Source organism: Microcebus murinus, chromosome 7, assembly GCF_040939455.1.
Source record: "Microcebus murinus isolate Inina chromosome 7, M.murinus_Inina_mat1.0, whole genome shotgun sequence".
Classification (NCBI taxonomy): Eukaryota; Metazoa; Chordata; class Mammalia; order Primates; family Cheirogaleidae; genus Microcebus; species Microcebus murinus.
The window spans coordinates 25908430-25933408 of NC_134110.1; the positions used below are offsets into that span (position 1 = coordinate 25908430).

Genomic DNA, 24979 nt, shown 5'->3' on the forward strand with positions numbered 1-24979 from the left:
TTTGAGCCACCATCTGTCTTCCTAGGGGCCAGGGTGGGCTCAGCTTGGGAGGCAGAAGACACATCATCCAGTCCTGCCCTCAAGCAGGCCATTCCGTGAACAAGGAGCTTTGGTGGAGCCCCAGGCCCAGGTGGTGATGGCCTGTGGCAAGGACACATTTATTCAAGAGGTGCAGTTTTTTATGGTGAGGGCAGGGTCATGATTGTGGGTCAGCCAGGCCTCTGCCTTATACTGCCAGGCAAGACTATTTTTCAAGATAGAAACCGATGTGTGCTTATGGTACCTTCTATAATCAATGTTGTTCCACTATGTCTCCTACCTCTAACTCTTTCATGTATCCTATGGAGATACCCTATGGGATGCTCCAAGCATTGGATCAAGAGCCACAAAATAAGACTTTAAAACAGGGGTGCTTGCAAGAAAATGAAAACAAAAACAGGTACTCATGAAGTTGACATGTTCAACCTTTATTATATAAAGTGTTATCAGGCCCATCTGGCCAGCTGAACTCAGCTGTAAGCAAGGTTAGGTGTTAGAAGGGCCCCTCAATATAGCATGAACCCCGGAAACCCAAAGTCTGCTCTCAAGAAGCCACTGGGGTCTCAAGCCTCACCCTTGGGCACACTCAGCCAGGGGGCAAATGGGGCATACAATGCCCAGGCCCCACTGGGCTCCCCATGGGCAATCCCAATCCTAAATAGATAATAAAAGGGGCTGGGGGTCCCTGTGGAGCCAGCCCCCAGCTTGGGGGGGGTCCCCTCTGCCCTGTGCTCTGATGTTTCATTCACAGCCCAGGTGATGTCCAGGCAGTCACTTCCCAAGCACACATGGCCAGTGGTGGTTTCAACAAAGCCCACATTCACTCATCTTTCCGTTCTTCACACTTTCACCTTGCTGGCCTTCCCCTAAGCCAAGGAGCTCTGACAATCAACCTGACACAGAGACCGCCAACCTGAAGAACTGTGACCTTCCTTGAGCCTGGTCACAGAGCTGTGAACATGAGTGGAGGTGGGGGCTGGTGGCCTCTATAAAGTTGTCTGAGCCAGGAGGGCTGTCTGCACCTCCCAGGCCACAGGGGTCCTGAGGGCTGCAGGGATCAGGCAAGACCCTCCAGGCCAGGCAGCCAATAGCTGTTGAAAGGAAATGCAGCTTCAACCAGCTTGCTTGAATGTTATCACAAACCAGGGTGGCAAACTCAAATAAATGCCCCCAGTGCTCAGCAAGTAACAGCAAAGGCCTGGGGGTGTGAGGAAGAGATGCAGCCCTGTGAGAGCACATGGCCCTTCCAAGGGGCTCCCCCTCCCCCACTGGGGTCACTTCACAGACACTGAGCAGAGCCCAAAGAGGTGGGTGACTATAAGCTGATGGCAGGGCAGGGCCCCAGGTTCTCACCTGCCATCTGTGCATGGCTTCAGGCCCTGGGGACTTGCAGGGGCTGCCCAAAGGGCCAGGCAGAGCAGCCTCCTCACAAGCAGGGCTGGGGGATTGAACCTCTGCCCTGTAGTACACACAAGCACTTCAGAGAAGACCTTTTGAGCCTTTTGGTGGAGGGGTTTCCTAGCCCAGCTGATGCCCACAGGCAGACCCACACTTGATGGGACTCTTAAGCAGCTCCTAGCACCCGGCCAGCCTATATCTGCCTTATGGGAAAGTGACCATCTGAGGGCAGGGGAACAGGCCAGAGCCACCTCCTGGGCCCCTGATGCCCAGATGAGAGAGGGGTGGGACAGGTGAAGAGGAAGACTGGGTCTTTCTCTTCTGTCCCCTTCCCCCATATGACACCTCTCTGGGCCCAGGCCAAGGGAAGAGCTGAAACTGACAGGAAGTTTGGAGATGAAAACTTCACCAAAGGAGCAGCAATGATGGTGACAATCAGAGGCCGCCCAGACGTCAAGGCCCAGGCGTGAGCCCTTAGGTTCACCTCAGAGACTGGAGGCAGTCCTGGCACAGGGAAGCCAGCTGCTACCAGCTGTGTGCCTATACCATTGGGGACGCTCATGGGGCTAAACGAATTCCTGAAGCCCAGCCCCAGCTTGGGTTGTAGAGACCCAGGGCTAGCCCCAGACAGATCTGCAGGTTCAGGGAGGCTAGAAGTAGAGGTGGCCAGAGGGCCCCAGCAGGAACCAAGTCTGGCTACATAAGCCTCTGATTCTGTTGCTGACAAATTTTCCATATCTTTAATCCAGTTCCAAATCTCAGATTTGATATGCATTTTTTTGTTTGTTTGTTTTCTTTTTTTGGATTCCGGGTGATCCTAAGGACCTGTTTGTTTTTGGACTTGTGCAGAAACTGCTTTTTGGGGGCACACCCTCCAGCTGCCCCACTATCAAGCTGGTGTACACCCCTTCCCTTCCAGACACACCATCTGCGTGTAAGCCCCCTACACTCACCAACTCTGTTTTCAAGGCTCAGACCACTGGGAGGACATTTGGGGTGATTGAGGACAAGGGGAGAGCACCTGGAGGCCCCTGCCCCTCACAGGGCTCTGGAGCTACATCCCTGCAATGGCAGTCCCCAGGACCGAGAGGCACGGCCTCTCTCAGTCCCAGACCACCTGTGGGATTCTGAACCTAGAACTGGATAGAGTAGCAAAACACTACGAGAGTTGGACAGTCACTTGAACCCTTTTCTCCCTTTCAAACTGGGCCACCCAGAAGCAGCTCAGCCCCAAGCTGGGCAGTGCCAGGAAAGGCAGAAAAGCCTGCATGGGACCCTGGGGGCAGGAGGAGCAGGTGGAAGGCGACTGTAAGGCACTGTGGATTGCACCGGATGGCCGTCAGTGCTGGGCCTGTTTTGGGGCAAGCCAGGTGGCTCCGGGCCCTGGGGCTGGATAAAGTGGCCTGTGCTCCATGGGGGATCAGGGGAGTTTTCCCTGCCATTTGTCAAGTCATCAGGGCCCAAATACAGACTTTCAACAACCCCATGGAATAAGGTTATCTGTTTAGAATGGAATTTTCTTAAGGAAAACAAAAAGTACAGGGGGACAATACACTCCCTGCTACACCCAGAACCTTGAGAAGCCCTGAGTATTGGGGCTCTGTCCTCCCTTCAGCCCCAGGCTCCAAACATGCACCATTTGGGCTTCCAGGCTACAGAGCAATGGCAGGGGGCAGCCCATAGATCACTCCACCCTGCCCCTGCCCCTGTTCTCATAGTCTCCCCTAAAGAGTATCTATAAAAATGGATTTACTGTGTTAAAAAAAATAAAACCAAGTGGTGTGCTTCCCCACTGAGATGATCCCACAGCTGTAGTGGAAGAACCACGGAGCACCAGGGCTCGAAACAAACAGGGGTATCAGGTCCTTGTCCAGTGCATGTGACAGGTGGTGAGGGGAGGGAGGCCCAGCCCCATAGGGGCCAGAGCAGGACACAGCCAACTGCTGATAGGTGCTGTGCCTCGTGTGCCTGGCATGCCGAGGGGACCTCGCATGTGTGCTTGCCCAGACAGGAATGTGAGCTAGGGGCCTCTCTTCCAGCTATCCCTCCAGCAGACTGGGGGACCCAGTAAGGCAGGATGACTGATCTGTCGACAACAGAGGCCCTCCAAGCCAGACTGGGCTTGGATCCCTACAACCTTTTGTACCCACTGGGTGGCGCACCCCATAGGGAGGAAAAAAGGGGAAATGGGAGACTGTGCGTGTCCCCTCCCTCCAAGTGCAGTAAGGCCACTGGGGCCAGCTTGGTCACACACCATCATCAGGGATTGCTGGGGTGTGCCCAATGCCCCCAAGCCTCCGGGCCATGCTGATTAGTGAGCGTAACTGCACCAGCCTCAGTGGCCCCACCTCCCTGGGGTCCTGACTCTCCAGCCACCGCAGAGCTGTCTCCAGCCCCCGGACAGCCTCCCCAGCAGTGGGCACTGAGGCTCCTCCGTATGCAGTGGCCTCTTCCTCCTCCTCTGCACCCCCCATGCCAGAGGGCAGGCTGGCAGGCGGTGGGGGAGCTGCTAGGGCCAGTGCAGGGGGCAGGGCAGGGCCCACTTCCTCTCTGCAGCCCTCAGGCAGACCATCATCGTCCAGGTGCAGCCACTCTGCAACCTCCTCGGGTGCCAGGCACTTGTAGGCCAGAGCTGCCAGATGAGTGAGGTCGCTGAGCACCCTGCTGTGCTCAGCGGCCTCCTCGGCCTGGAAGGCTGGCTGCCCAGCACCCTCCTCAGCAGGCCGGGACTCAAAAGCGGCCCGCAAGCCCAGCAGCCAGCAGCGCTCGATGCTGCCCGCCTGCACCAAGTCCCAGGAAAGGCCGGCCAGATAGAGCATGTCCTTGAGCATGAAGCTGCGCATGAAGTCCAGTGGAGAGCCGCTAGCACAGGACACAGCCAGACGCAGCAGCTCCCGCTTGTACAGCTGTTTGAAGGCAGCCACCACGCCCTGCTCCAGCGGTGCGGGTATGTGCGCCCGGCTGCTGCCCTTGGATAGGAACAGCACACGTACAGCGCCATCAGGTGTCTGCAGCTCCTCTGGGGGCCCAAGGGGCTCAGGCCGGCACCGCAGGGGGGTCTCCTCGCTCTCCTCAAGGGCGGGCATCCTGGTGGCAGGGCTTGGGCAGGGTGGGTGGGCGACCAACAGCACGGCCTTCTGCTGCAGGCAGCTTCGGCGCAGGTAACGCTTGACGCCCGGAACAAATTCCTCGAAAAACCAGCCCCGCAGCAGAGGGCGGCTGAGCCAGGCGTCAGGGCTGTAGCGGTAGGAGGCCGGGAACTTGTCCTGGTTGTGGTGGCGCAGGCTGGGCGGGTCGGGCAGCTGCCCGATGACCAGCGGTTTCAGCTTGTGGCTGCCCGTCAGGTTGGCCGCCAGCAGCACCGTCACCCGGTCTCCCCGCCAGCGCCGGCCGCAGCCCCCTGTCCCGGGGTCCCCTGCGCCCAGGGCCGCAGCCTGCTCCGGAAGCAGCTTCCAGTAGAGGCCCGTGACGTTGGCGTTGTAGATCTGTTCGTCGCCGTAGCCGCCTTCAGCGGGGGGCGGCGCGGCCGGGGCCCGGTCGGGCAGAGAGCCGGCGCCAGGGGGCAGCGCGGGCTCCTCCTTGACGGGCGGGCGTGGCGCGGGGCCCGGGGCCGGGGGCCGGGCCTCGCCGTAGAAGCGCTGGCTGGAGATGCCGTGGCGCTTCTGCCAGCGCCAGAACCAGCCGTGGCTGGCCTTAAAAGTGCACTCGGGCCCGTATATTTGGCGCGCGAAGGCCTCGGCCTGCGCCTGGATGATGGGCCCCGACAGTGGCACGCCGTGCTGGCGCAGCGTGAGGAACCACGAGTACACGGCGCGGTCGATCTCCTCCTCGTTGGCCAGCCGCATCTTCTTGCGTTGCGTGCCCACCTCGCCGCCCAGCTGGTCGAGGAACCAGCGCAGCTTGGGCTCGTCCTTGAGCCAGCCGCGCAGAGTGCCGCCAGGCACGCCGAAGTCGCGGCACACGCTGGCCTGCCGCTCGCCACCCTTAACGCGCTCGATGGCCTGCAGCTTGTCCTTGATAGAGTAGGCCTTGCGGAAGGCCATCTTCACCGCCACGCGCGGCCGAGGCCCGGGGGCTGAGGAAGGCGGCCGTGCGGCAGGGCCCGGGGCGGGCGCGGGGGGCCGCGGCGGCTCCGCGGGACGCCCGGGCGGGGGACGGCGGCCACGGCGTGGGACTGGGCCAGCCGGAGGACCAACGGGGTACATGTTGGCTACGACGGCAGCGACGGGGACCGGGCGACGCGGGAGCCACACGCCCGGCCGCTCGGGGCGGGGCGGTTGGGGGCGGGGCCGCGCGGGACCCACCCCTTTGTCTCGCCCGCTCGGCGGGCGCAGGCGCGCTGACCCCCGCTCGGCCACGCCCCGCCGTGACGCCAGCACGCTGGCAAGCCCCGCCCAGGCCGGGCGACTCGATTAGACACGCCGCGGGGGGTTCGGGCGGGCTGCAGGAGTGTTTCCAGCACTTTGTACCGACTCCCCTGGAAAGACCGACCTCCGTGGCCGTCTCGCACTGGTTTCTGTCTTTGAAGTTACGATGTTCGTCGCGCCAAGGGCCTCGACGGTGTGCCAGAGCGTGCGCAAGGGCCGCGTCCCCCCGCGACCCTGGCCCGTGGCGCTTGGTAGCGCCCAGAGCTTCATTTCCCGTGCGCGGCCTGAGCGGCCCCTCCTTTCCTCAGCCGCCGTGTGCTGCCGGTCTCCCTTCTTTGGTCGCCGCGTCCTTGGCTGGCGTGTGAGTACCGCGGCCCCTGCCGGAAGGAGCCTCACTCACTGAAGTGGCCCGAGGGGCCGGGAGGGCGGGCGGCCCAGGCGGCGCCAGAGGCTCGCGCCGTTAGGGATCGAGGCGCAAGTGCGCCAGCGTGCCGGCTCAGGGGCCGTGCGCCAAGTGCGGCTTTCAGAACCAGCGCAGAGGGGCGGGGCGGCGGAGGCCACGTGGCCGGCCCGGAGGGCATCTGCGGTCCGGGGCTTCAGGACCCCCTGGCTTGGCATGCACTCAGGCCCTCAGACGACGGGGCTGTCCAGGACACGGCCTAGCCTTCTACCGTTCTGCGTGCGACCGCTCGGCCATCTGAGTGGTGGAAGCCTGCTGCCAGGGCCTGGGGCCTTGTTGCCAACCGTTTCTGTGGGTGACTGACGATATCAGCGCCAGCTGCTGCTCGGGCTTGTAGCCCTTGCATTTGTCCAGCACGTGTTTAGTGATCACCTACTGGACATAGAGGGGACAGGCATGGACGCAGTCCTCGTGGAACTTGGCTGGTGAACACAGGAAAGACTAAGGATGTATTGTGCTCAGTAGTTCAGAAGGAGCAGGAGTCTCCTGATTTGGATGAGGTGGTCCCAGCAGTCTCTGAAGGGGACCGTGGTGCTATTCCTTAGAAATGAGCACTTTCAGAGGTTGTAAGTGGAAGGAAGAAGGCAAAGCGGGTGGAGTGGGGTGGAGACCCGTAGGACATCAGGATTGGTTTCTAGAAGGAAGGGCTCTTGCAAATTGGTGTAGCTCAACCTTTGGTGGTTCCTGATAGTGAGAGGTGCTTCTTAAATTGACACTGTAACTCACCTCTGAGGAAGGCAAGGTGGGTCATGTCATCTAGGGAGGCTTCTGCAGTTTTGACCACCCCCCTGCTCTGGACTGCATGAGCCCTCCAGAGCTCAAATGCAGTTGGCCATTTACTGAGCCCCTCTGTGTGCCCAGCCTTGTGCTAGGGTGGGGGGGTGCAGTGTAAAGGACAGAAGTGAAAAGAGCCCTGGGTGTCCCCTGAGAAAATGCCTTTTCACCAAGTGTCTGGCACACAAATTCTCAGGCCCAGCCAGGCTCTCAGACCTGTTCTTGCAAAGGCCTTCTGGGCCCTAAGCCAGTCCAGCTGGGCAGCATTGCCCAGCATCTACCAGGAGGCAAAAAGAGGGCCAGTGCCCTTCCAGGTTGTACAGTGGCCAGTTCAATGTGTGCCTCTTTTCTTAATTGGAGTGGGCCAATGCTGCTGCTGCTCCCCATCATGTGTCGAGCATAGGATGGCTTCCTGCCCTCTGAGGAATGAGCCAGCCCTCTGAGCTTCACTCCTGGGGAGCTGGATGAGGCTGCAGGGTTTAGCATGGTTGGCAAACCTGCTTGATGACAGACAAAAAGTGTACCCCTGTGTGCCATGCACTTTTTCATTAGCTTTTTGAGGGCTGAGTGCAGGAAATGTTGGCATTGAGTATGGGAAGGCCATCCTCCTGTGCCAGTGTTTTATGATGGCATATAAGTGTTGGAAGCCGATGGCAGTGAGACATTTGCACCAAATTCTGGGGTAGAAGCATGCCATGGGTCCCCAGCTCTTCATCTTCTTGACTCAGCAGCTGTGAGCACTCGGAGCCTTAGTTCCTTGCTGTGTAAAATGTCACTCTCCTGGTCCAGGTGTGTGTGAGGTGTGTCATAGGGGCTGGAATGGCCCAGGGAGCACTGTGGCTGGGCAGGTGGGGGCCAGGGCACCATGAGCTGGGTGGAAATAGAACTGACATTCAATGGCATTTGAGGCAAGGACATTTTGGGGCCTGGCTAAGCCTGGCATGGGGTGGCTTGGGCAGCTAATGTCAACCTTCTGGGTCTCAGTGTGCAGGGCCCACCTCTTGCCGTAGGACAGGCTGGCATTTTTGAGTAAGGCCGGAATGAATACCCAGGAGTCAGGCACAGAAAAGTGGCTGAGTGGGAATTTGAGGTCTTGGAGTTCCCCTCCCCACAAAAAAAGGACCAAAGGCATCCCTCCCATGTGCATATACACTGTTCTGTCCTGTGCAGCTGCCCCACTGTGTGATTGACTAAAAAAGCCACTTTCTCAGGCACTCTGTCCACATTTCAAGTGCTAGTCACTGTCCTTTTGGGCACTGAAAATGCAGAAAGTTGTGTGGGGAAGCACTGGTCCACAGACTGGGCCAGGTGAGCCCTGAGAGAGGTGCTGCGGGTTGGAGTCTGATGCACAGGCTGGGCCCACCAGCAGACCCCACCCCTGCACCACCAACTTCTCCCTGTGGAGGGTAGACAATCTGGGTGCCCAACTATGTGTCTGTGATTGGGTGACCTGGGCACAGACTACCTGAGGTGGCATCCAGAGGATGCAAGGTAGCGTGGAGGGCAGGGCCTGGGGAGCCAACTCCTCCCAGAGAGCCTCCGAATTTGCAACTTGAACTTGCTCAAGTCTTCTAGCCAGGAGTGTCCTGGGCAGGGACTGCTACCAGGTCTTGTGTTGGCTCTGGAAGAAATGCCCTCATGGGTCAGCATAGGCTGTCAGGCTTGTGCACCCCCATACCCCTTGGCATGTACGTTGGAGCACCTGCCTGCGTCCTTGCTGTGGAGGGCCAGGGGTTTGCTCACCGAGTCCTGCTGGGGTCCACCTGTGCCAGAGCCATGTCAGCAGCCTGCTCCATGGGTCCTGGTAGCCACAAGTACCTCCCAGAGCTTGGTCCTCACAGTGCCCTTGAACCCTGGGCTGCTAATGGAGGCTTGAGTGCTCTGGGCACTGTCTGCCTCTCAGGAAAGAGCTCTTGGAGGGCTTGAGAGAGGGGAGCTGGTTTTGGTGGTAGGCCCTGCAGCCTGGAGTCCAGCTTGTTCCAGGAGCAGAGCAAGGGACTCAGGTTGTTTTCCCCTGGGTCTTCGCTCTGGTGTTTGTGAGACTGCTTCTCTGGCAGTTGGCTTTCTTCCCTGTGCTGCATTCTCTTTTCAGCAAGCTCCTGCTGCTGCCAGGTAAACTGCAAGAGAAAAGGGGCTGACCATTTGTGGGAAGAGTCATTGCTTCACACTTCTGGGCCATTTTTACTGTAGAGCTGTAGGATTTTGTGTGTGTGTATCCTCAAGGAAGTGCTTAAACTCGAACTTGCTCTTCATTGGCAGAGGTGGTGCTGTCAGTGCAGCAGGTCCTCCTAGCACATGTGCATGCTCAGGGGTGTTGGGGCTGTGCTGCCTGTCCTGGGAGGCTCTCTGCTGGCCAGCCTTCCAGGTGACAGGCATGGCTACCTGTCATGGGGTCCCCCATCGTGGCTTGCTGGTGTCTCCTGAGAGCCTCCTCCCTGGAGGGCACAGCACAGGGTCTCTTGCTGCTCCCATGGGGCACCTGCCTCCCCATTTTCTCAGCATTTTTGTTTCCACCCAGCCCTGCATAAGCGGGCAGGGCTCCCATTGGAGAAAGAAGACGGATCCCTAGGGCTCTCTCGAAGTTCAATGGCAGGGGGTGGCCCCTCCTGCCTAGTCCTACCAGGGCAGCGGTGGGTGGCTGGGTCCTGTCACCTGCACCCAGCTGGCCTCTCCATAGCTTGCTGGGGTCATGAGGTGGCTCTTCTGTGATTGGGGGCAGGATCTCCAGCCCAGGTGTAAATGGGTGACGGTCTCAACCCTTTGTGCACACTGAGGAGAGCAAGTCTGGTGCTTTTGTGTCCCTTGAGAGCCTTTTGTCAGGCTTGTGCTAGGGCCCTCAGCTGGCAGCCCTGCCTGACAGTGGCCCCTGCTGAGTGAGAGGTCCTGTCCCAGTGGAGGCCTTGGGTCTTGGTGTCAGCAAAGCACTCCCCTCAGGGCTGGCTGGGGCTGGGCTGACCCCCACTTGGAGAGTCTCTGTTGTCTTCCAGCCCTCCTCCAGCAGACTGGACCCAGCGGCAGCACAGGGAAGGGGCTGGGGATCCCTCAGCAGCTTCAGGGGCACCTGCAGGTACTCGCTCGCCCTGTCCGAGGTTGCCTTGGGCTCATTTGAAGGTGATTCAGATGGTGGTCCCTGCTTGTCCCCCAGGGCCTGCCTTGGCTTCAGCTAATGGCCCCAAAAGCTACCCTTTCAAGGGATGACCGAGCAGCGCTGCTTCGAGCAAGTGGATTCAGCCGCCACCTGGGCTTGTGGTGGTGGGTCTGTCTGGTGCTCACCTTCCATCTCACCACTCACCTCCACGCCACCTCGACAAAGCAGCTTCTGAAAAGGCCCTCCGGCTTGCTTGGGCTGCCCGACTGATGTGTCTGACGTGGTTAGCCTTTCTGACTGCCTCTAACCTTGCTGCTTTTCCTTCATGCTGTCCTAGGAGGTCAGAACAAAAGTGAGTACCCACCTGTCCCAGTGCTTTGTTTCCCATCACATGATCTGGGGAGCCCCTTCCCTCCACAGCCCTCACTGCTGAGGGCACCCCACCACCACCTGTGCAGGGCTCAATCTGCCAGGCAAGGCTGTAGTGTCCTCATCCGTCTTGCAAAGGAACAGGGTTTGTGGGGGGACAGGAGGGGAAGCAGCATGGGGGCACCCTGTGTGCTCTTTGGAATTGGCTTCCCCTTCCTAAGCTGAAGCTCCTGCCCCCACTGGGAGAGCTCCAGGAGCCTGGTCTAAGGTCACTTAAGCCAGTAAGGCCTGGCAAGGTGTTGCCACTGAGGGTCAGCTTAGTGAGCACTGCCTCAGGGACTGGAGCTAGCCCAAACCTGTGCTGCTCCACAGGAACTGGAGGGCTTGGTGGCCAGAGAGGAGAGGGTAGACAGGCCCTGCCAGGTTGGCCTGTGACTCCAGGTTGGCCCACTGCCCCTCAGTGACAGTGGGTGATGTCACAATGCCCTGCCTGCTGGCTCCTCTGCCACCTCCCACCCTGACCCAGCCTCTGTCTGTCAGCCTGGCCTTGGTAAGTGCTGCCTCAGCCTGGGGAGGAGAAGTGAAGGGGCAACCCAGGGACCTCTCCACCCAGGGCCCCTGTGGCACCCTGACCCAACTCCTCACTGGTCCAGTTAGAATGCCCTCCTGGGATGGGTGTAGGATTCTGGCAGCATGCTGTTCAAGAGCCTCAGCACTCCACTTAGAAACTGGATTTTGAAGTACAATGCAGAGGCCTTCCCAGAAGTTCTCTCTGCCTGTGTGGGATTTAGACAGCGAAAGATCCAACTGGGGTCATTGGAACAGGCTTTGGTTTTGTTGGAGGGGGGTGTCAGGGAAGGGTTTGCTGTCCAGCCCAAAGGCTGCCCTCCCTCTTGGTAGAGGCTTGGCTGGTCCATGCTCCCTTAGGCTCTACCAGACAAGCTCACAGAAGCAGCAGGATGGCAGAGGTATCTGTAAGGGACAGCGGTGCAGCCCTCTCTCGAGGTAGCTCCTAGGTGTTGGTTAGACCCGGACCCTTTCTGCCTTGGGGGCATGACCCAGAGTTGGGTATGGCTGGGAGGGGGAGTCCTGTGGCAGTCAGCTAATGTCCCCATGGGAGAAGAGCCCCATAGCCTGCCACTGCTGTGCTGGGACCCTGAGATTCCTTGGCACCCCTTTAGTTTGGTGGACTCCATTGTGGGGAGGAGCCTGGAGCTGGCCACTGCTTGCTGCTTCCCTTCTCTGTTGGCCACAGCATCATCCTTGGTATCTCATGTTGCTGTGACCCTGCCGGAGTACAGAGTGGGCAATCCTGCCTGCCCTGGCTGCCTGGCCCCTCCCTGGCAAGGACAGTCACACCTACAAAGAGGCTGCCCCTTTTCTAAGACCTGCAGCTGCACAGGAGAAGCACACTGCTCTGGAGGGCAGCAGTGTGGCAGGCACAGGCAGGATACACAATAAGGCTGCCCATTCTCGGGGGCAGCTGCCTCTGGGACATGGCTGGGCTTAACCTACACAGAAACACAGGATTAAAGTCAAATTAACCGAGAACATCCTGTTTGTATTTTATCTGGCAACTTGGAGGTTCTGTAAGAAAAGATTTCTGTGTCCAGAGGGGCTTGAAAATAACATTCCCTAGACTCCTTTTGGAGAGCTATGAGGCATGTCACATAAGTGAAGTCAAGTTTTGTAGTTAAAATATATACAAACATGCACATATATATGTATATTATTTTTTGCTTTACAAAACAAGTTCCCCGCTTGGATTTGACTGTTGAGTCCTTGAATGTGATCTCATGGACCCCCTAGGAAACATCCCCAATGCTCACTTCCTTCCCCTAGGAGGGAGGGCTTGGGGAAAGCGGGTGCCTTGAGAGAGCCGCTACTGTATATTCCACTGTGTTGCAACTGCCTTCTTGTGCTTGCTTTTTAATGCTGTGCCTGGAAGATGAGGAGCGGGAAGGCCTCTTGTGCCCTGGAGACCGTGTGGGAGGACAAGCACAAGTATGAGGAAGCTGAGCGGCGCTTCTACGAGCACAAGGCCACGCAAGCCGCCGCCTCTGCCCAGCTGCTACTGGCTGAGGTGCCAGCTGTGAATGGGCCCAGCCAGGAGGACACCAAGGATGGCGATGAGGCAGAGGCCCCTGACACCAGCTGCAGGAGTGATCCTGGAAGGAGCCACAATGGCAGGAAGCCCCTGCAGAAGAAGCGGAAGCGCTCCCCGAAGAGCTGGCTCGGCCAGGCAGACCTGGCCCTTGTGGGCCTGTCCGCTGACCATGTGTGGCTGGACAAGTCACTTTTCGACCAAGCAGAGAGCTCGTATCGCCAGAGGCTGGCAGACGCAGCAGTGCAGGCAACCCAGCCATCTGCCCCAGCCCCATGGGGTCCCTGCACCCATGGCAACCAGGTGGCCTGCCACCACGTGACCTGGGGGATCTGGGTCAACAAGTCTTCCTTTGACCAGGCTGAGCGGGCTTTTGTGGAGTGGTCTCAGGCCCTGCTACTTGCCACTGAGGAGAGCTGCAGGCAGGGGGCTCCTGACACAGGCCAGTGGGCAGCCAACCCTTACGTGGCCTGCCAGCCCAACCCACCAGCCAATGGCCAGCCCCCACTAGGCAGCCTGCAGGCACTGGTTCGGGAGGTGTGGCTGGAGAAGCCCCGGTACGACGCAGCTGAGAGGGGCTTCTATGAGGCCTTGTTTGATGGCCATCCCCCTGGGAAGGTGCGCCTGCAGGAGCGAGCTGGCCAGGCTGAGGGCTCCCGGCGAGGCCGCAAAGACCGGCGAGGCCGCAACGCCATGGGGAGCAAGCGTGCTGGGCCACGGCGGGTCGACGGGGAGGCCCCCTCTGTTTTTCCCTGCTGGTACTTCCTGCACAAGGATGCGGAGGCCCCCTGGCTCAGCAAGCCCACCTATGACAGTGCCGAGTGCCGCCACCACACTGCAGAGGCCCTGCGCATGGCCTGGCGCCTTGAAGCTGCCTCCCTGGCTCACCGGCCTGGTCCCCGGTCTGGCCCGTCCATATCCAGCTTAAGACCCAAGTAGGAGAAACGTGCTGGGCAGGTGCTCGGCCTGGCCTGGGCTATGGGCCCAGGGTCAGCTGTCCCAGGCTGGGGCTTCTTGTGCTCCCCTGGCCTGCCCTGCCCTGGTTGGCTGCTTTCCCCAAGACCTCTGGACCCGGCTAAGTTGAATGCAAGCTCGGGTTGAGCAAGGGTAGTGCTGTGTCCTTGGGGCAGTGTGGCTTCCAGGGTTACCCCGTGAGGGTTACAAAATTCTGGGCTGTCAGCGTGGGGACAGAGAATGGGACAGCACAGGGAAGAATCTGCCCCATGCAACATTCTCCCTTTGGCTAGGCAATTCCCCATATCCCCTCTAGCCATCACACACCAGGGCTGAGAAGATGAGGTTACTCACAGGGCAGGGCGGGAGTGTTGAAGCTGGGTTTCTGGCCCCTGTGCTCTCCTGGGGATGAGGCATGGGAGACAGTGTGTCCATGTCTGTGCCTCCTGTCCATCCCCCGGCTTCCCTTGTCATTTTTAACCACCTCTGAGGGGAGATGGGCATCTCCTAGATACAAGAGCACATGGCTGGGCAGGTGGCCTCTGTATAAGGGATGCCTAGTTTGTCTGATCTGCTGCTCCTGTGTGGGTGAGTGCAGCCCCAGCAGTGGTCCCTGGAGGCCAGGGGCCTGGGGAAGAGCTGGGGGAACAGTGCCTGGCCATGAGAAGGGCTCCCCTGTCAGCTGTGGGCAGGGTGGCTGGATGCAGAAGGGAAGACAGAGGGCAAAGAGGTGGTGCCAGGCCACTGTTCCCTGCTGGGGAGGGGAGTCCTAGGGATGGGACAGGCTGGGTCAGGAAAGGACTTGGAGGGTCCTAGCCAAGGGTCCAAAGCAGTGCCAACCTTGGTCCCCAGACTTCTAGGGAGGGGTGGGGTGGGGTGGGATGGGACCCCATGGTCACCTCCTACCCTGACTTGCTTCAGTGTATATCGTGCCCTGGCTCCTCACCAGGAGCCTCCTGGGTGAGGGGTAAGTGGGGTGGGGTCACTGTGCTTAGGGGACACTTGGTGAGGCCAGTGATGGCCCCAGGGGACTCAGCACAGAAATTGGCAGTAGAGTGGGATTGGGATCAGGGCGTTGCTGTCATACTCGGTGGGGTGGCAAGAGGGGCTTGGCTGTTTGAGGCAGGAGGTAGTTTGGAATCTGCCCAGTTCCTCTGCTCTGCTAGGCAGTGGGTGTGTGGTGCAGCAGTGGTAGCTGCGGTGGTGCCAGTGAAACATGATTAGCAAAAACATGGTGGATGGATTTGGCCCATGGGCCGTAGTCCCCGGTCTAGAGCAGCGGGTCTCAAGCTTTTTGATGTTGGGACTCCAAAGAGCATTCATTATATCTATTGGTGGTTTTTTTTTTTTTTAAATCACATTAACAGGCTGAGAAATGCTGAAAGTACTTACTTGTTGAAGAGTAGTAAGCTTGTTACATGTTAATAACATGTTTTTATGAAAAATACTTTTCCCATACCAAAAAATTCAGCTGGGCACTGTGGCTCATGTCTATAATCCCAGCACTTTTAGGAGGATCGCTTTGGGAAGCCAGGAGTCCAAGACCAGCCTGAGCAACATAGGGAGACCCTGTCTCTGTCAAAAAAAAAAAAAAAGAAGAAGAAGAAAATCAGCAGGGTGTGATGGTGCATGCCTATAGTCCCAACTACTCTAGAGGCTGAGGCAGGAGGATCGCTTGAGCCCACGAGTTTGAGGCTGCAGTGAGCTATGATGACGCAACTGCACTCCAGCCTGGGTGACAGCAAGACCCTGTCTCCAAAAAAAAAAGAAACAGTGAGCAGAGTGGCTTAGCTTTACTTTTACAGATCTGCAGTTTCTGGCTTAGTTGGAGACAGCTGGATTCTCATACTTGCTTCTGCACTCAAGCTGTTGGTATATGTTTCTTGACTGATATAAATCCAACTTAATGTGTTTGAAAATGGGACCTTGGGGACCCCCAGAGGTTCTTGGGCCACACTCTGAGAGCCATTGATCTAGAGGGCAGGCCTCGGGACCCTGCCCCAGCATGGATGGGGCCACGCTGGGAGTGCTGTGGGTGGGGTCTGTACAGGCTCAGAGTCTTCATATTGAGACCACTTGAGTTCTCCCCTGGGGCCTGGAGCCTTTGTCATCCAGGACTGGGATGGCCCAGAGCTGGAATCTGGGACTGGGGTCAGGTGTCATAGTATACTCTGCTTATTCTGGGCTATTCCAAGAGGCTCTGGAGAAGGGTGAGGTCAGGGGCTATCTTGAGCTCTCTCCTCCAAGCAGTGCTGACTTAGCCTCTCCTCCCCATCCCAGCAGAAAAATGGCTACAAACTTCTTAGTCCATGAGAAGATCTGGTTCGACAAGTTCAAGTATGACGATGCAGAAAGGAAATTCTATGAGCAGATGAATGGGCCTGTGGCTGGCTCCTCCCGCCAGGTGAGGGCTACACTTGGGGCCGTTGGGTGGCTCTGCTGCCTAGCAGGAGTCACTGAGGCATGCCAGGAGGTCTGGCTGAGTTGGGAGGGGGAGCCCTGGTGGCACCAGGAGGGCAGAGGCACATTGCAGCTGAGTGGCCCTGCTTATGGTTCTGAGAGTGGGTTCTTTGGAAGGTGGCCTTGGCTGGCTCCTCTAGTGCTGGATCTACTCTTGGCTCCTGGTCCTGCCATCTCCCAGGCAGCTGGGCCCATGAGTGGACAGGCACTTATGCAGGCAATGTGGGGCCAGGCCTCACACAGAGACCCCTGCAGAGCATGTGCATTCTGCTGAGCATCAGGGCCTCAGGCACCTTCTGCTTTTTGCCATCCTGCTGAGCTTTTATTCTGCACAATACTTTCTCATTCTATCTCTGCTTAGGTTCTTGGGTTTTTTTGGTTGGCTTTTTAGTTAAACTTTTTTTTTTTTTTGACCAAAAAAAAAAAAAAAAAAAAAAGGAATGGTTCTTTCTGCACTGTCTGCAGGAGAACGGCGCCAGCGTGATCCTCCGAGACATTGCGAGAGCCAGAGAGAACATCCAGAAATCCCTGGCCGGCGTGAGTACCCGCGGCCCATGTATTCGCGGGCTCGCACTTGGCCAAGCAGCATGTCTGATTCCCCCCACCACCCACCCCTTGTTCCCCCTAGTACTGCTGATTATTTTGGTCCCTCAGAACAAAGTTAGGGTGTAGCACGGTATCCTTGTGGGACATGCAGCTCCAGGCCCAGACTTCTATTACGAATGTTTTTGTTCTTGTATTTTTTGCATGCTTCTCTTGCCTGCTCATTAGCAGCACCCTGGCTGCTCCTGTGGCACCAGCTTTGGGCTGAGCCTGGGCTGAGTGGTCTCATCCCACAGAGCAGGTGCTTGGAGGCTTGGTCCTTCCTGTCTGCACTCTGCTGAAGGAACGTGTGTGTCTGCTGGTCCCTCCTCCAGTCCCTTCTAAGTCCTGCCCTGCCCAGGGAAAGGGTAGTGGTTTCACAGCATATATGGAACTCAGATCACAGAAGCAGCACCATCTTGAAGTTGAGGCCCAGAGAGGGGCCCTGCAGCTCTGTTTGGCCTCCAGGTTCCAGACCAAGATCAGGAGTGGGGGGCAGCAGTTGTGTCCAGCCCTGTGCCATGGTCTGGCTGTGGGGAGGGGAAAGGAGTAGGTGTGTTGTCCTTTAGGAAGTGACAGACCTGCTGCTCTGGCTTCCTACTCAAGAGTTGGGACTTTGTTGACCCTCTAGGGTGCAATGGTGTCCTGGCCTTGAGGGCTGGGTGTTAGTTTCCTGTTGGCTGCTATAATGGGTTACCACAAGCTTCACACTCAGCTTAAAACAACATTATTTATCGTATAGTTGTTGAGGTCAGAAGTCCAAGATGAGTGGGTCTCACAGGACTGAATCCTGATTATCAGCAGAGTTACATTCTTTTTGGAGGCTCTAGGAGAGAGTCCATTTGATTCCTTTTGTAGATTCTAGAAGTTGCCCACATTCCTTGGCTTGTGGCCCCAGTAGATAATCTCATCACTCCCAACCTCTGCTTCTGTCTTCACATCTCTCTCTGACCCCCCAGCCTTTCTCTGTCACTTGTAAGGATTCTGTGATTATTTTAGGCCGTCCAGAATACTTTCCCCATCTCAAAATACTGGATTTCATTCTGTTTACTATTTTTTTTTTTTTGCTATGTAAGGTAACAGATTCACAAGTTCTGGGTGTTATGACATGGGCATCCACAAATTCATATCCTCATGTGTAAACTGCATTTGTTCCACACCAACATCTTTGAGAGTCTTAGCCCCTTATAGCATCAACTCAGAGTCCACAATCTCAACTGAAGCAGGCATGGGGGCATCATGTATGGTCCCTGCCGAGGCAAAATTCCTCTCTAGCTGTAGACCAGTAAAACTGGAAAACAAGTTATCTGCTCCCAAAATACAGTTGTGGGACAGATAGAGGGTAAAAGTTACAGACAGTCCCGTTCAAAGTGGGAGGAAGTGGAAAGAAAAAGGTATCACTAGTCCTAAGCAATTTCATAATTAGCCAGGCCCAGGTTTGAAGGCCTGGGGATAGTCCTGTGTGGCCCCAGGTCCACCCCAGAGTCACTGCTCATGAGAGACAGCGTATCTTTGCAGCTGAGAGATTTTTTTCAGCTTTTCTGCTGAATTGAGGATATGCACCCAGCTTTCTATTTCATCCCGTCTCTTTTTGGTCCAAGCTGGCAGTGTTTCTTTTCTTTTTTCCAAGAGACAGAATCTGGCTCTGTTGCCTGGGCTAGAGTGCAGTGGCACAATGCAATTCCTGGGCTTGGCCTCCCGAGTGGCTGGGACTACAGGCGCACAACACCATGGCCAGCTCATTTTTTAATTTTTTGTAGAAAGGGAGTCTCACTATGTTGCTCAGGGTGGTCTCAAACTCCTGGGCTCAAGCCATCTTCCTGTCTCAGCCTTCCAAAGTGAGTGTTTCTGCTAGTACAAAATTCTATTTTGTAGGTCTGTTGTGTATGTCATGGGTCTACACCATTAGATAAGAGATTCTTCCAAAGGTCTTTACTAGATAACCCCATCTCTATTCCTGCTTTCCAAAATGGCCTCAGGCCTCCATGAGTAACACACCTGATCTTTGGGTGGCCATTCAAATACTCTGGCCTTTTGATCTTTTCCAGGCACTAGCAAAAGGCTGTCCAGCCACTCTTGCCTTGATCTCTAGAGCATGCTTTCCTGAGAATTTAGGCTGAGAATTTCCAAGACCATCAAGTCCTGGTTCTTTTTTGCTTAACAGTTCTTCCCTCAGTCTCTTTCCTCTCCCATTTCACTATAAGCAGCAAGAAGAAACAAGGCTGCACTTTCCACACTGCTTGGAAATCTCCTCAGCTAAAGATCAAAGCAATCCCTTAGAAGCCTTGCTTTCCAGGTGCTGCAGGACACAGTTCAGCTAAACTGTCTGCCACCATTTGTTTCCTTCAGTCGCCAATAACATGGCATCAGAGCCCTCACCAGCAACAGCTTTAACGTCCCCATTTCTACCAGCAACATTATGTTAGTGGCAGTTGAGGCTGTTTGCTGAGACAATGTTTACTTTGCTCCTCACTTTTTGAGTTGCCATTAGCAGAGTCCTTAACACCTTGGTTACTGCTGCCAGTCTGCTCAAGGAAATCTAGGATTTTTTTGTCATGCTCCCCAAAGTTCTTCCAGCCTCACCCACTGCCCAATTCCATTTTTAGATGTTTGTTCCAGTAGCACCCACTTCCAAGGGCCAAAGTCTGCCTTAGTTTCCAATTGATGTTGCTGTAACAAATTCTGGTGGCTTAAAAATAGCAGAAATGTATCATCTCATGGTCCTGGAGGTCAGCAGTCTGAAGTGCTTCTTGTGGAGCAAAATCAAGGTGTCAGCAGGGGGCTGTGTTTCTTCTAGGGACTCTAGGAAGAAAATCGTTCCTTGTCTTTTCCAGCTACTAGAAGCTAAGAGCTAGAAGGTGCCACATTCTTTGGCTTGTGGCTTGCAGCTGTTTCATCACTCAGCCTATGCTCTGACCTGTCTCCTCTCCTGCCCTCTCTGTGTCCCCTTCCCCCTCCATCCCTCCTTCCCCCTTCTGATTACATTGTACCCACCCAGATCCAGGATCATCCATCTTCGTGTATCTGTAACTTAATCACATCTGTTGACTCCCTATTTGGATGGGAGATGGAGTATTTATGGGCTCTGGGGGTTAATATGTGGACCTCTTTGGGGACCATAATTTTTTTTTTCTGATCCAGCTTCAAGATCAGAATTTTTTTTTAATATGGGGATCATAATTCTGTCTGCCACAGCTGGTTGGGGTGTACCCCCCTCATAGCCCATCCCCCAGGCACTCAGTCAAGTTCAGGCCAGGCAGACACAGGATCATGTTAGCACAGATTTTTGCACCTAGGCCAGGTGTATTGGGCTCCCATCCAGAAGGCAGGGGTTGGGGCTCAGCAGAACTCTTTCTGCCCTGGCTCTGTTGAGGTCAGCTGCCAGGTCATGGTCTTTGGGATAAGCAGGTAGGCATGCTGTTAGGGCTGAGGGACTGGTTTGCTAGGGTACATAACAAAGTATCACAGACTGGGTGGCCTAAACAACAATTTATTTTCTCATAGTTTTGGAGGCTAGAAGTTTGAGGGACAGGTGGATTAGAGCTGATTCCTCCTGAGTCCTCTGTCCTTGGCTATAGATGGCTTCTTCTCCGTGTTGTCACATGGTTGTTCCTCTGCATGTGTGTCCTAATCTCCTCTTATAAGGACACCAGTTGTACTGGATTAGGGCCCACCCCAGTGATCTCATTTTAACTTGATTACTCTGTAAGGCTCTGTTTCCAAGTACGGTCATTTTCTGACATCCTAGGGGTTAGGGCCCCAGCATGTGAATCTGAAGGGACATTATTCAACTCGTATCAGGGTCCCAGGAAGGACATTGTGGACCAGCCCCATCTTGGATTTGGGTGGGGGTGGTGCCCTGTGGGCACTGGGACTTGAGCAGGCCCTGCCCATACCAGGTTCTTAGGCTTCTGTCCCTTCTCTGCCATCCCTGGAACCTGGCTTGCCCAGCACCAGCCCTGGCCCTCTGGAGACTTGGAAGTGAGACCTTTTCCCACCTGCCCTTACCAGGTTGTGTGCTGACTTGTGCCTCCTCTTCCAGAGGGGACCTTTTCCCTGTCTTCAGCCTGCTGTGTGGGGTGGGTAAGGCCTGGGTACTCTGGCCCTGGCCCTCCTGTGCCCTAGCTTCTGCCCCTAGGCTGTTAAGCTTCTTCCAGTGTCCCTCCCCACACACTGTTCATATGCAGGCACCTGCCAGCCCTGGACTTTTCCCTAACCATTTCCTCTTGACCTCACTGCCAGGTAGGCCTCCTGGGCCACACTCACTCTGATCCCAGCCCTGTTCACATTGTGATCTTTGGGTCTCAGCTCCCACACCCTGGAGATGGGGGGAGCCAGACACATAAGCAGTCTCCATTCGTGTGTTATTCCAAGGATAGACAGAAGATCCCCCAGGCTGGGCTGACATGCTGCACAATGGTCAAAGGCCTGTGACTGTGCCTTCTGCAAGGAGCGGGTTTATTTGCCCATCAGGTCCTTGACGGAGAGGATGTCCTGGGGCAGCCTGCCTAGGTGGGGTCAGGCTAGGGCCTCCATGTGGCCAGGTGTACCCTATCATGAGACCATTTCTCTTGGGTTGTGGGCTGCATGGAATGACCCCATCATGTGCAGGTAGATATTCACTAAGGACTGTCAAATGTCTGGGAACAGGAGGCTAGAAGTCTGGCTGGGACCCTGAGGCATAAATCAGGCTAAACTGTGGCAAACTGTCACCCAGAGCCTTCAAAGCCTGGCCTGCTGAACACGACAGCAGGTGTGTAACTGGGGGGGGGGTATGGTGCAGGGCTGACTGCCACCTATGTTCCTGTCCCATGGGGCCCTCAGCTGCTCTCCCCTCCTGCTTAGAGTACAAGTTGGTGTTCTTGGTCCCCCTGAGGCCCAAGCCAGGGTGCCCTGGGACTGTTGAGTACTGCTGCTGCCTTTGACCAGCTTCTGAGCCTAGCTACTCAACAGGGCTTTATGGTCAGCAGCAGCCATGGCTCTGAGCTCTGTGCTGCCCCCATGAATGGGTTGGTCTGAGTTTTATGCTTTCTGCTTGGCTGAGAATTTCACCATGGTCTGTGGCAGCCACCCTCTCTGAAGTCAACATGTCTTTGCATCAGTAAAGATGGGTTGGGCGTCAGCAGAGAGTGGCTTTCTGGGTCTTCCTTCTGTGAGTCCAACACAGTCCTGAGCATGGCAGGTGGACCCAGGCCTCCCACTCAGCCTCAGGGCTCTGCTTGCAAGCAGCTATGAATGAGGGGGACCCTAGGAGCAGACTGGGGTGCTGAGCCTACCCCTCCCCCTCCTGCTGCCTTGCAGAGTACGGGCCCAGGGGCCTCCAGTGGGCCTGGTGGAGACCACAGTGAGCTCATCACCCGGATTGCCAGCCTGGAAGTGGAGAACCAGAGCTTGCGAGGCGGTGAGGCCCGGGGCCTGACAGGTGGGGACCAGGGTCCAGCCCCTGCCACCTGACCATTGTCTCCTCGCCCCCACAGTGGTACAGGATCTGCAGCAGGCCCTCTCCAAGCTGGAGGCCCGGCTGAGTGTGCTGGAGAAGAGCTCACCCACCCACCGGGCCACAGCCCCACAGACCCAGGTGAGTACCATCCCCAAAGACCCAAGGACCCCACGTCTGGCACTGTGCTGGCCTGGCAGCAATGAGGAGCTTGTGGCTGGGGTCCTGGTGTCTACAAGGCGTCTATGAGGGTTTATAGTGATGCCCAGGCTAACCCCAGGGCAGAGTAGGGGCAGTTCTTAGCTCTCCCCAGGGCCCGGTATGTGGGGTGCACAGCTCGGGTCCACAGGAATGGGAGGAGGGCTTAGCCCAGGCAGTTGAGCACCCTCACCCCTACCCCTATGGCAGCACGTGTCTCCCATGCGCCAAGTGGAGCCTCCAACCAAGAAGGCAGCCACACCAGCCGAAGATGACGAGGACGATGACATTGACCTGTTTGGCAGTGACAACGAAGAGGAGGACAAGGAGGCAGCCCGGCTGCGGGAGGAGAGGCTGCGGCAGTACGCAGAGAAGAAGGCCAAGAAGCCGGTGCTGGTGGCCAAGTCCTCCATTCTGCTGGACGTCAAGCCTGTGAGTGGGGCAGGGCCGGGCTTCAGGGAGGCCAGGCCAGGCCAGGCCCTTGGCTGCCAGGGGCAGGGGTGCCTTGTGGCTCACTCTCTGACCCTCCCCTCTACCATCCTGGGTCCTGATGGGATTTTAAAGCCAAGTTTACAAATCTTGGGATAAGAACAGAAACTTGGAGATAGGGCAGGTATAAATTTGGATTGTTTTCTGGGGGCCCTTTAAGGAAACAATTGTATACTCAGTGGTTTGACACGGGCAGGCAGGGTTCTGGAGGTTTCTGAGGGTGGCTGGCCCTAACCTTTTTACCTCTTGCCCACAGTGGGATGATGAGACAGATATGGCCCAACTGGAGGCCTGTGTGCGCTCCATCCACCTGGATGGGCTGGTCTGGGGGGCCTCCAAGCTGGTGCCTGTGGGCTATGGCATCCGTAAGCTGCAGATCCAGTGTGTGGTGGAGGATGACAAGGTGGGGACTGACTTGCTGGAAGAAGAGATCACCAAGTTTGAAGAGCATGTAAGTGGCCAACAGGGGAGGGAGGGGCAGGATGGGAGCCTGGGTGACCCTGGGCTGCACCCTGCATGCTTGCCCTGCCTCAGTGGGGTGAGTAGGGAGCAGGAGCCATGGTAATCGTCCCCACCTCTCCTCAGGTGCAGAGTGTTGACATCGCAGCTTTCAACAAGATCTGAAGCCTGATGAGCACGTGCGTGCATGTGTGAGTGCGTGCGTGAGTGTGGCCCTGCCATAAATAAAGGCTGAGTCTCCGGCCCTTTGGCTCCTGTCTTGGTCATTCAGTGGGCAGGCCTTGTGCTCAGCCTATGTCTCCTTTTCTGTCTCAGCCCCGTCAACGCACTGCCATTCCCATTGTTCATAGCCTCTCTGTGGCCTTCTATGGCCCCATGCCCTCACCCTGGATCACCTCTTCTTGCTCCTCTCTGTCCCTGTGTCCCAGCTGCTCCCATTACTCCAGCCCCTCTGTCTGCAGGCTTTCTGTCACAAGTGACAAGTCCAATTCATGCTCTTTAAGCCTGAAATAGAATCTGTTAGGTCAGTTTCTCCACTCTCTGCATCCCACGCGCCATGGCCACGGGAGCAAAAGTGCATGCCTGGAACTGTCCAGGGGAGGCAGAGCCCTGTGCCCTACCCCTGACCTGTTGGAAACCCTGCACACATCCCACCATCTTTAGAATGAAGTCCAGACTTTTCTCCATAGTTCCTGGGGGCACTGCCCCTTCCACTCTGTGGTCTGTGCCTCCACCTGCTGGATTCCTGAGCCCAGCCTCATTCCCATCTGGTCTTGCCTATCCCCTGCCCCAGCAACCCTGTGTGGTCAGCACTTGTGTCATTGGTGGTCCCTTCCCTGGTCTGTAGACCAGCATGGCCACAGCCAGTAGTGTCTTATAAGGGTAGTGTCAGTATAAGGGTGACAGGGTGTGGCTGTGCTACTTCCTATCAATTGCTGTCCTACAGGCCCCTAGCCACAGAGGAATGGACTACTATTCCCTGGGTGAAAGGCCCTGACTTAGCCCTCAAAGCTTTCAAGAATTTGCATTGGGGGGGGCAGACATGAGGGGCTCATGCCTGTAATCCTAGCACTCTGGGAGGCCGAGGCAGGTGGATCGCTTAAAATCAGGAGTTCAAAACCAGCCTGAGCAAGAGTGAGACCCGTCTCTACTAAAAATAGAAATTAATTGGCCAACTAATAATATATAGAAAAAATTAGCCAGGCATGGTAGTGCATGCCTGTAGTCCCAGCTACTCGGGAGGCTGAGGCAGAAGGATTGCTTGAGTCCAGGAGTTTGAGGTTGCTGTGAGCTAGGCTGATCCCATAACACTCTAGCCTGGGCAACAGAGTAAGACTGTCTCAAAAAAAAATTTTTGTTTTGCTATGGGGTATGGAGTGCAGGCACCCCACAAAAGCCACCACCCTGGGACACTGACTGGGCTCACAGCCATAGAAGGCCCTTCTGGTGTCAGCTGGGGGTGAGTAAGTGGCCCTCTTGCCCTTTCCTGGGCAGTTGGGGGCCCCATCTGGGCTCCCTGGCTCTACTGTGTCGCAAGCCTGCTCTTCTAGTTTTGATAGGCTCAGCCTCTGTCCTGCTCTCCCCAGTCCTGGGGAAGAGGCTGGCTGCTGGGTGAGGTGAGGAAGTCTGGGTGGATCTGTCCTCTGTCCTCTAAACCCTGTGGCAAGCCCTGAGCTTTATCTCCTTGCCTGGCTTGGGGAAGGAGACCCAGGTTGCTGGGGAATCCTCCCTGGCGAGCACAATCTGGCCATGCTCAAAGAGGCTGTTGGCCCTGGGGTGGGGATGTAGTCCCCCATACCAT

The 24979-nt window shown here is 56.5% G+C and overlaps 2 protein-coding genes and 1 long non-coding RNA gene across 8 annotated transcripts; 1 reads left to right on the top strand and 2 right to left on the bottom strand.

Moving 5' to 3' along the window:
* Window positions 1-446: 446 nt before the first annotated feature.
* On the bottom strand, window positions 447-5710 carry TIGD5 (tigger transposable element derived 5). Its single transcript, XM_012752903.3, has one exon. The coding sequence runs from the start codon at window positions 5640-5642 to the stop codon at window positions 3684-3686; it is 1959 nt and encodes a 652-aa protein (XP_012608357.1). The 5' UTR covers window positions 5643-5710; the 3' UTR covers window positions 447-3683.
* Window positions 5711-6018: 308 nt separating this feature from the next.
* Window positions 6019-23423, top strand: EEF1D (eukaryotic translation elongation factor 1 delta). Of its 6 annotated transcripts, none has more exons than XM_012752892.2 (9): window positions 10943-11045; window positions 12444-13534; window positions 15834-15957; window positions 16479-16550; window positions 21897-21996; window positions 22073-22173; window positions 22441-22662; window positions 22976-23170; window positions 23305-23423. In XM_012752892.2, exons 1-9 carry the CDS (start codon window positions 10977-10979, stop codon window positions 23341-23343), a joined length of 2013 nt encoding a protein of 670 aa, XP_012608346.1. In that variant the 5' UTR covers window positions 10943-10976; the 3' UTR covers window positions 23344-23423. The 6 variants fall into 6 exon arrangements, with proteins under 6 accessions (XP_012608348.1, XP_020144620.1, XP_012608349.1 ...); XM_076004962.1 differs by having other exon boundaries at window positions 15837-15957; XM_012752894.2 differs by lacking the exons at window positions 10943-11045; window positions 12444-13534 and adding an exon at window positions 6019-6165.
* LOC109731111 (uncharacterized) lies at window positions 9014-10939 on the bottom strand. Its single transcript, XR_012920134.1, has 3 exons — window positions 10852-10939; window positions 10331-10459; window positions 9014-9155 (listed from the first exon to the last, which is right to left on the bottom strand). It is a non-coding gene; the product is annotated as an uncharacterized LOC109731111 (long non-coding RNA).
* Window positions 23424-24979: the final 1556 nt, after the last annotated feature.